An 11,208-nucleotide genomic window follows, 5' to 3' on the forward strand; every position below is an offset into this window, starting at 1 on the left:
TGAGAGAAAATATGATAGCACTTGCACTATGCAGCTATTCTTAAGGAATCCTGTTTCAATGCTGAGACAACAGTCCACAGTTTTATCAACATAAATCGCCCATCCTATAAATATCTTATTAAAATAATTAAGTACTAGTAGAAGTACTATGAGCAAGGTTCTATACATGTAGCACATATTTACATAAAGGCGTACTAAACAGAAACAATGTCTTGTATATCAATCAAATATTCTGCTTTTCATTTCATCGGACATTGAGGTACAATCCAGTATACATGTACTAGGGTGTACATGTACTAGTAGTTGGTGACTGGGAGACCCTAGGAATGGGGGAATCCTGGAAAGGGCATCTCAGTTGAGGTTGCACCTGTCTTTTGAAAGGGACATAAAATGTGGGTCCTGTGTTCGACGAGGTGCCTCAAGCATGTTAAAGGGGAAGGGCTAGCAACCCCTCCCTGTAAAAAATTACTTGCCATACTTGAGCTACTAGAGGGTCTGCATGGGGGGTCCTGACAACGCTTTACGCTAAATTCGGGACGGTCGACAACGCTTTACGTTAAATTCACGAAGGCAGGCAACGTTTTACGCTAAATTCAGACAGGCTGACAACGGTTTACGCTAAATTCTGGAAGGCTGGCAACACTCGACAGAGGCGGGGTCGTGCTCCGCAAGAAAGATTGAAATTTTGACTCTCTGAAACACTATTCCCTGCATTTTGAAGGGAAATTTTCGCTGGCAAACAAAGCTAAGTTAAATGGCATTTCTAATTAAAGAGTCCCAGGGGTTCAGCGTAAGCTTATGAGGGTGACGCCAGCCAACTTATTTTTGCCACGTCGAGCGTCGAAGGAAAGTCCGGGAAAATTTTGAAATCCTGCCCCCCTGAAACGCCAGTTTTTTTGGCTATTATAGAAAACTAAGTGAAATTACATTTCTATCAGTAAAAAATGTCTTTGAGGTTGACACGTCACATCCCCCAGCCATGATACATATTTTTTACGAAGTCGATGACCGAAGGTGAATAGAGTGGCAAAGGTGATCCGGATAAATTTTGAAATCTTGACCCTCTATAAAACGATATTTTGTGCATTTTGATGGGCAAATTTCTATTAGCAAAACAGATCTTTGAGGTTGACACACATCCCCAACATATTTTCAGAATTTCGAGTTCCAAAGGCGCGAGGCGGCACAAGGAGGACCATGGAAATTTTGAAATCTTGACCCTCTAAAATGATATTTCCTGCATTCTGATGGGCAAATTTTGCTGGCAGACTAAGCTAACTTCAATGACATTTCTATTTGCAAAAATAAGAAGATTTTTGAGGGTATATACCATATTTTTACCATGTCGATGACCGAAGGTGAAAGGAGTCGCAAGTGAGGTCCGGCGAAATTTTGAAATCTTGATCCTCTGAAACGCAATTTCCTGTGTTTTGAAGGACTAAATTTACTGGTAGACTACGTTTCGACTTACGAAATTTGGGAGGCCAGCTACGATTTACGGGTAATTTTTAGGCTTAATTACGCTTTACGTGAAATTTTTAGGCTAGATTACGCCTTACGTGAAATACACTGGCTACGCTTTACGGTAAATTTTCCATCCTCACTACGAATTACGTGAAATAAAATAGCTTACCCTACGAATTACGGGAATTAAAAAGGCCTGCCTACGCCTTACGGAAAAGAGCATGCAGACCCTCCTACTAGGCACCACAAGGATCAACGCATAGTAAATTATAGTAGACACCTAGATCATAGTAGATACAAATAATGAAATATACTAGTACACAATTTCACAGTGTAATATTGCACAATGTGATATAGACATGTGGTTCTTATTTCCTGAAAATTGTAACAATGGATATTCAGGTACATGTAGTGTGTTTATTTATGAATATTTAGGATACTACCATCAGTTATTCCACTGATACAAACATTCATCACAATTGTATGTACAGTTATTACAAGTGTTATTATTATCAAGGTAAGTCTATAATCAAATATCATAAAAAAATTACAACCACAGAATGCAGCATGCACAAGAATGCCATTGAGTTCCTGATTTTTTTTGGGGTGGTTTTATGTGTAATTTTGCAAAAAGATTTATCAGTTTACACAATGACATAAATTCTTCAGAATTCCTAATGATTTAGGCCCAACTTACACGGTGTCACGTTTTCTCCAAGTTGACTCAGCAGAGTAGACTCAGGACTGTGTCAATAGGACTTTAGGCTAATCAAGTACATGTACCTTTTTCCCTTTGTCGACTTAAGTCACCTCAAGAGGAGACGTCTCAAGTCCCTCAGCAAGGGGGGCTAAGTTACATTTTTCATTTGCGTGAATGCACAGAGTTGACTTGCGGCAAGTTATTTAAAACTCTGAGACAGGGGTCATATACCAATTGTTTGAGAAGGTTTGTTAGCATAATTTTCAATAGCCTCAAAACAGCAATTTACATAATGCTGACATTTTCTGTAAACAGTTTTTTTGTCAGCTAACTGTACATCCACGGTGGCTGAGACATGGCCAAAGGCCAGAGTAGATCCTGGATCACTGTACAGACTCAGTGTCTGATCAATAAGTAGAAATGACAAATTCAGACCCAACTTGAGCCACAGAACAAGGAAGCCCAAATCGCAGGTCACAAGAACATTTCTGCATTTACAGTAATCACATTTTGATGATTCAAACATGCATCTGAGACTCACACTCATGATAACCTGCATGTTATGTTTAGTTTTCTGATTGTCATTCAATGTACAAAACAACTAACAAGTTAGCAGCATGAACAAATGTTCACAATACACACTCTAAAACAAACCAGAGAAATTTGGCACAAATAAATGAAATAAAAATAGCAACTACAAAGCTATAAACCTCCTTGAAAATTCATCTGTGTTGGTACATGACATAATGAAAAAAGTAAACTTTGGTTACCAATACAAAAGATAGTGATAAAGATAAAAATACATCAGTTTAATATATCCAACAATTGAAATAAAAATTCTATGAGCCTTAATTGGTCTGCCTATGATGTTTTCAGTCTGCTGACAACATCTTCCAATCGTGTTGCGACTCTGAGGCTTCCCTCGACGTGAAGCCTGCCGCTGCTGTAGGCCTGGAAGGGGCGGAGCTCACCTGAGAAGAGCTGCTGCATGTCAGTCACAGACATCGTCATGACAACGTCTGCTTCCTCATTTGGAGGTGGACCAACGCCAGCATCACCACCTCCTGTGGGGTTTAAAGATACGAGCTCAAATTTTCATATTTGTCTTAAAACGTCTACCATTAGTACATGTATTATATGTACATGGACAATGAATCATTTGGACTGCTTGAAATGCTTTGGATAAAGGGAAAGGGAGAATTTGGAACCAGACAAACTGCTTTCCTCATAGCAATAAAAGCTCCTTGCTCATAGGAAGGATTTTGCTCACAAATTGTCTATGTCATTTTGTCCATCCGTAAATGATATAGAATGCGTTCGAACAACATTACACCAACTTGGCCTGTATTGCTGTACTTAAAACATGAATATTTGCTTCCCCATCCTCTTAATAAATATGATAATGATACTAATGTTTCAGAGCACACAACCTTTCTATATGTTAAAGCTATAGTCGGAACAGTCCATTGCAACTTTCTTTTGTAAAATGTGCACAATAGATGATATCCTACCATTTTTCAGATCGAGGTAAAATGTGCCACCGTCCTCTCCCTCCAGCTCAAACTGGTAGATTGCCCCCACCTGTTCAACAATGGACTCATCCAGAAGGAGTTTGACAGCTGACAGGAGTTCCCTGGGACTGAGACCAAAATCTGCAGACATTGTCCCAGAGGACTCTGGGATAGAGACTGCCACCATAGACCTGTCTTGTTCAGTCTTTCCACCTGAATAACAAGAGGAGTAACAAAAGACTGTGCTGTCTTATCTGTACATTTATAGAAAATACTGTTTTAGAGAAGAAAAATACCGTATATTCTCGAATAAAGTACGCACTTTTTTAACTTTTCAAAATTGGAAAGGTGCTACAAGTTGTTGCCAAAGTTGGGGTGCGTACTTTATTTGAGGTCACTGCACAGAGAAATGGTAAAAAAAAAGCCTAAAATAAAGCAAGGTGGAGCTACACTTCTAGTAATGTTTCAAAACATGCACACTGTTGTTGTCTTGTAGTTGTCTAAACATGAAACAAAGAAATTGTCTAAACATGATTTACATAAGATTGGCATTTGCATACAATCCTTTTGAGTTAGTGACTTTGACTTGTACAACTGGTTTTTCCTGATTTCTTCTACCAGTTCTCAGTGATTTTTATAATTTGCAGTAGGCAATTCACAAGTTCATAGAGACAATGACAGTGTAAATGCAGGTTATTTCATGCAAAATTTCATGCAAAATAACCTGGGGAAAACATCATAAATTTGAATTTATCCAGTTAAAGGTCTGTTCAAAATTGGTGGAGAAGGGGTGCGTACTTTATTTGAGTTTTTCCATTTTACCTTTCAGTCCCAGAGATCTGTCTAAGACTTGTCCAAAATCAGGGGTGCGTACTTTAATTGGGGTGCGTACTTTATTCGAGAATATACGGTAGTTAGGCTGAAAAATGTTCATTGTTCTTCTATATGCCCTTCTTTAATAGACACTTGTGTCCTTTTTTTGCATTACGCCAATTGTACAAAACATTACAGGTTTTTCAGATCCAGGTAAAATGACTACCACCATCCTCTTCCTCCAACAGTCTATCACAACATTCACATCTTGAAGGCCAGAAAAGTTTAGAAGGAGGATATCAGAATTTCATATTGACAAGTAAAATATAATTCTTTCAGTTCATCCTTAAACTGGAACATGAATGACTGACAACAAGACACAAAATACAAAGAGGCACAAAACAAAATAATGAATAAGGGTAAGAAGGGATAGAAGGGGTGATCTTGAAATATGACATTTTATTTTTTTATGTTATCTACTCTTCATAGATCATAAATTGTTTTCATATGTATATGATATATATTCGCATTTAAATTGTACAGAAGTGGAAGAAACCAATTGACCTCTTTCCCCATATTCAGCAACAATACCACTAATATACTCAAAAATATCCATGCTATTGTACAGTTCCCATAAATGTCTGTGTTATGGGAACTTCCGAAATGCGAAATATCCTTCCCCATCCTTCTTTGACTATGACATGTGAGTGCAAAAAAGATTCTGGAACATAAAAAGATGTTTCCATTTGTGCTCTGTTGCTCACAATAAAAGGTAAAAAAAGTGCATTATAAGCAACAGCATTTTGCCAGACAAGGCAGCAAGATTTGTAAGTTACCTCTCAGTCTAGGTTTTGCATTAGCCATCAGCCTTGCAGCTTTTTCTTTCCAGTTTCAGGAGTGAAAAAAGCAAAAATGACGCATGAGGAAAACATTGCAAATCTGTAATGCAACTGTGCAGGCATCCATGTCATTTTACTGACTGAAAAAGTGTTTACTAAGAACTCACATCCTCTTAATGGAGGTTCCTGGTCAATATGCTTATGTCAACAATAATACTAAATTACAACAGTTCCTGATTACAAGAAACCATTGGAAGTACTATTCAATGAACATAGACGTACAAAAAAACGTTTGTACAAAATGTACACTCCTCTAATGTTCAGCATCAAATATTACAAATCATACTTCTAGCTGTTCCTGCCGCCAGGTAATCAAATTAATTTCTGCCAGTGATGTCATAGTAAACACAGTAACTTTTTTGGCACCTGACACAGCAACTTGCAAAAAAATGTTTGAGCAGCAAACAGTGAATAATCATGGTAAAATATACAATTGTAAGTTTTCATAATATTTGCTTTTCTGCTTCTCAAGAGAACTTTTTTGCAAGTGGTACCAGGTTCAGAATTGGCTGCCATGTTTACTACGGCTGAAATTTAACTGTCAGCAGGAATCAAGAGCAGGAAAAATTATTTGTAAAATTTGATGTTCAAAAACATCAGAAGGGTGGATATTGTTCACTGAATAATACTATTGCTTCATGTTGTATTTTGGAGTCATAGGTACTTTAACAATGACAATGACTTTGCCATCACAATGCCAGCCTGTCCACTTCAAGCCACTTTACAAAGCAAATGGTCATATCTCATTAGCACCTTGGGTGCCTTAATACACTTCAGTCTTCCCTTAAGAACTGATATCAGCATTGTTGACATTACCTAGAAAGTAATAAATTAGATTTCTGCTGTTTCAGATTATTTCCTCAATACTCAGTGATAGTTTGAAAACTCTCCACAGCTTTGAACATTGTGGAAACATTGATGACAACTGTCTTAAGGGATGGACTGGGAAGGATGGGGGAGGGTGTAAATAATTTTCTGTCAAGTAAGGCCATGTTGATTTGATTTATATTGATGATCAGGTGTGTGTGTTAATTTTCGTCCATTTTAAATAAAGTTTTTGACCATATTGTACAAAGATGCTGTAACATGAGCCATAAAGTGAAAATAATATCAGAAAACAGATACTAATGTTATAGAATACCAGTCAATTTCAAAGTCAAAGATGTGAAAGAACAAAAATAAAGAATCTATCGTTTGGTATTACCATAGTCTTTGTGTTCAGTCATTTGTTCAACCTTCCTGACCACTTGAGTTTCATAATTGAAAAGGCAACTTTTTCTGGGAAACTTTTTTTTTTGCACACTGACGTCAGTTTTAGGGTTCCCAAAGGATATCATTTATGAAATTGCATCCACATGGCCTTATGTTCAAGTCTTTAAAAGCTGTTCCAGTCCAGCCAACATTCTTGTACAATCTTTCTCTAAAACAACCCAGTGGAAAAAATGTATTGACCCTCCCCTTATCTTTCCTGGTCCTCCTTTGACTAGCTGACAGTCCTTTTACCACAGTGTAGGGACACCGTACCTTTGCTTCCCCCTGAAGCCTGTTGTAAGAAATGCTGGGCCATCTGGAACACAGTCTGTACTTGTGGGGACATGGCCGGTCCACCCTGGGCAGGTCCATTGTTGCTAGGAGGGAGCAGTACCGGCCCATTGGCAGGAGGCCTCAGGATGGTGATCTGGGACCTGACAAAGAAAAACACATCAAAATTGAAGTACTAGTAATCAAATAGAAGTATAGTCAAACAATGGTGCTTACAGAAAGAAACAAAGAAACAAAGAAAGAAAAGAAGAGGAAGGGAGGGGATGAAGGAAAGAATGGAGGAAGAAAGGAAAGAAGGAATGAGAGAATGGAAGAAAAGAAACAGAGGAAGAAAGGAAGGGAGGGATGAAGGAAGAAAGGAAGAAAATGATATCAATGACATAATGGTGTGCTTCAGCTACAGGATGCATTTAGAGAAGGTTTAAGTCTATGTATCTACAGGAAAAGAAGCCAGTAGAAATACTCACAGTTCTAGTCGGCTGATCTCCACTCCCCAAATTTCTGCACTCTTATTCAGCTCCCTCTGGAATCGAATCATGGACATGTTTCACTATTCTATCTTGTCCATTATCAGTTTTAAACGTCCAACTTTTTTGCATGCCCAGATGATCTTTATAATCAGATGTTGGAGATCCAGAAGAAAATGTCTCATTGACATTAACATCAAATCCAATTAGTAAAATCCTTTCATTGATCAAGTGGTGCAGCAACGATTGATGATGCAGCAACAATCAATGCCATGATGATGATGATACAGCAACAATTTCAGCATAACTGTAGGACCATCTATAAGGAATGTTGGTAAAACCGTTCGTGGGTGCCCCCATACCCTGGGAGCCATCCGGGGTCGAGCAGCTTGGACAGTTTATCGGTAGCCCAAGACAGTCATGCTCGCCGAGCTCTTATTAGCGCCCCGGGGAGTTTAAGCCCGATTAAGTCCACCTGCCTCCGGGCTGAAACTCCCCGGAGCGCTAATGTGAGGTCGGTAGCGGGCTGGCTGCCTTGGCTTCCAGAACAAAACTCGTGAACAAATCTCGCAAGCTACCCGTCCTGTCTGGCTTCCCAGGGTAGTGCCCCCAGAGTGTTGTCATAAACTACTCCCTGGAACCACTGAGAAACTTGCCACTGCAAAGCTTCATCCCCTGCCTGGTGCTCAGGGGGACGGGGGAGAGAATGGCCATGACACTGCCGCCTGACATGGTACTTTCTTGAGAGACTTACAGGGACGTTAACACTTCCATGAACTCATGAGAGTATGACTTATAACTCGAGGAATTATGTGACAGATGCATCTCTTTTCACTATTCCTCTCAATCATGATAGAAATCAGCTGGAATTTTCCATGAGGCTCTCGCAACTAAAGCAAAAAATTAGCCTGAGGGTCATACGATCATACTGGAAAAGGGATCATTAATTTCTCACTTCAAGGGAGGGACTGAAAAGAGCTTAAAGGTTTTGTAGGTTACACAGATACCTGTAAGGCTGTGTTCAGGCTGTTCCTGTCTGTTTCGATATCATACAGCCCTTTCTTCAGAAGAACATTGTGCACCGTTGTTAGGGCTACGACACGGAGGGAGCCAATCAGGTCCTTAACCATCGTCTCCGCCAAGACAGCATCATAAATACGGTAGTACACATCAGCACCGACAGAGATGGCACCGCCGTCTTCTGTGTAGGCCTGGGATGTCAACGATAGTACAGATGTTATGATTTTAACTAAAAACATCAGCTTTGGTATCTGCTTGTTACAAACTCTGGGTGTTAGTTCATTCAGACCCTTGTAGCACCAAGTGGCACATAAGGGCAGCAAGTTTCCATGTAGTTTCAGTATATTCAATATGTACTTTCACAAGGAGGGGTTGCAAGCCCTTCTCCTTAAATGTCCTTGAGGCACCTCCTCGAACACGGGAACCCCATTTTATCCCTTCCTAAAGATGGGGGCGCAAAACCAAGATGAAAGATATCTCATCAAAAACTAAGTCAATTCAAACAAATTCTGATTGTTACAAACACGTTCATACATTATCTTTAAACATGGCTTTACGTCTGCTTTGTATGTACAATAGACAATATCAATTTCTATCTTTTAATCAAAGATCAAAGGCAACAACACTGTGTACGAATTATGCATATATATAGCTCTGAAATTTATCACCATCATCACAATCAGCTTTACCACAATATTCTCACAGAGACTACTTATCACAATATAGAAAACTTGCTAAATAAAGACAATGCTTACTGTTTGAGGCGGGACATTGAATGCCCGTTGTCTCATGTCAATCCGTCTACACCTGTCTATGCAAGGTAGTATGAACACCATTCCTGTAAAACATACAATGTACATGTACCATGTTTCTTTGAATACAGTCAGTTCAACAATCCATAATGCTCTGGAGGATTCCAGAGGCCCAAGTTATTGTATCGTGTTGATGACTTCTGAACGACATAATAGAACTAAACCGACTCTTGCAGTTTCAAAAAGGCTACATGAGGGCCAACCCGACCTGTCTTCAACTTAAAAATCATGACCATAGCATGTTCAGCACAAGGAATATCAAAACTGAAAGTTCTGCTGCAATACCACCACAAGCTGCGAGGGGCCCCAAAACCTAATTATTTCGAGATCTATCAAGACATACCTACCCACTTACTAAATATAAAGACAATTCATCCTTGCCTTTTTTATTTATTCTATTCATCTACATAGTACATACATACATGTAACGTTACACACATGCATAGAAACACTATTGAAAACATCGGAAGTGGTTTTCAAAATCATACACAAAAACAGTGAATAGTGGTTTTTGAAAATCTTTTAATAATTAAGATAGAGGAATCAGAGCACAAACCTGGTCCTTTAAGGGGCTGCTGCCGTCCCAGTCTGAACACCAGCAATCTTTCATAATTCTTAACGACCTGTCATGATAAAAAAAGGAAACTTCCAATATCATATAAAAATTCTTCTCATATGCTTAATTCTTAATGTACTTAAAAAACAGAGTATTTCATTTGGTTAATGACTATAGAAAAAATGTATGACATTTCAACATTGACAATACCAAACTAACAATGGAAAAGATTTTTAAATAGGTATGTAATGGAGACACCCTGTGACAGCTGGAGATTTTTTTAAGAAGCCATAATGATTACGGTTGCACTATGTAGTGTGTTCCCTGTACCTAACCCTGGCCCTATAAACCCCTAACCCTATCATCATTCCAGTGTGCAGGGCAATGCATAATTTCACAATGGTGCTACAATCAAGGGATTACATGACATCTACAAGTTAAATTCTGTCGATGACGGCTTAGGGAGTCATATTCCTAAACATACCTTAATTGCGAGACATGCGGAGAACGGACAGGTGAGGACCAGCAGCAGGTAACACAGACAGGTCACCAGCACGTGGATGCACCGAGCAAAACAGCTAGGTGGCGCTGCAGTACAGGACGGCAGGGAAACCATAAAATCAAATGTGACACTGACAGCTTCTTCTCTCGATCAATAACTCATTTGTCACGGTCCATCGATGCGAATACAGGCCGGCAGAGGTTTATGGGGCTCTCAATAAAAATGATCCATGCAATTCGCATGCAAATGTTACGCCAAAACTGCTTCAAACCAGACAAGCAACACCACATAAACACACTCAAATCAGTCATAACCTAATAGTAATAATTGAAGATTTGTTATTTGATCAGATACTACGACTATTCAGCACCGATAACAAAATAGCAAACGACTTATGATCCACATCATTTTACACATAACGTGATCTGAACATGTTTCCATGAAATTGAATACAACTGCGATACGTGGGGGTTGACCAAATGACCTACAGAACGAATCGTTTCAGCAACATCATACGGTACCTGTGCTTTCGTCTTCGTGTCGTCTGGTGCCTCTGTTGTAGGTGAATCCCTCGGCTGGGTTCCCCTTGTTGAAGCCATAGGTGAAGGGAGAACTGAAGTCGATCTTGTGCTCCTCCTCTGTCGGAATCTGTGAATATTTTACCCCAGAAAACGCCATGGTTTTCACGTTACCGCCTCACACCCGCTCCACTACCTTCTAAGTAATGTTATCGAAGGCGACGGAATAGAATTCTATTATGTCGTTTTTATGCAATTTCTTCACCATATAATCTATACAGTCTCACTAATAATATTCCAATAATAATACTTACACCTATTAACTTTGCTTAATTAAGTACATGTATCTATATTTATCAAGTAATCATGTTGAAAGGTAGCTACTTTTAGGTTGTTTTGCTGCC

At 39.2% G+C, this 11,208-nt stretch overlaps 1 protein-coding gene across 1 annotated transcript; it reads right to left on the bottom strand.

Annotated features, from left to right (window-relative positions):
* Window positions 1–1,783: 1,783 nt before the first annotated feature.
* Window positions 1,784–11,025, bottom strand: LOC118410921 (stomatin-like protein 1). Its single transcript, XM_035812831.1, has 9 exons — window positions 10,808–11,025; window positions 10,269–10,372; window positions 9,785–9,851; window positions 9,172–9,254; window positions 8,404–8,607; window positions 7,397–7,452; window positions 6,912–7,072; window positions 3,676–3,888; window positions 1,784–3,228 (listed from the first exon to the last, which is right to left on the bottom strand). Exons 1-9 carry the CDS (start codon window positions 10,962–10,964, stop codon window positions 3,026–3,028), a joined length of 1,248 nt encoding a protein of 415 aa, XP_035668724.1. The 5' UTR covers window positions 10,965–11,025; the 3' UTR covers window positions 1,784–3,025.
* Window positions 11,026–11,208: the final 183 nt, after the last annotated feature.

The sequence above is a fragment of the Branchiostoma floridae genome, chromosome 3, assembly GCF_000003815.2.
Source record: "Branchiostoma floridae strain S238N-H82 chromosome 3, Bfl_VNyyK, whole genome shotgun sequence".
NCBI classification, from domain to species: Eukaryota; Metazoa; Chordata; class Leptocardii; order Amphioxiformes; family Branchiostomatidae; genus Branchiostoma; species Branchiostoma floridae.

Coding starts and splice junctions, on each gene's coding strand:
- LOC118410921 (XM_035812831.1), bottom strand. CDS start 10,964: ATGGCGTTTTCTGGGGTAAAATATTCACAGATTCCGACAGAGGAGGAG. Junction 8,608..9,171: donor TCAATGTCCCGCCTCAAACA/GTAAGCATTGTC, acceptor TTGACATCCCAG/GCCTACACAGAAGACGGCGG. Junction 3,889..6,911: donor GGCTTCAGGGGGAAGCAAAG/GTACGGTGTCCC, acceptor CTTGTTATTCAG/GTGGAAAGACTGAACAAGAC.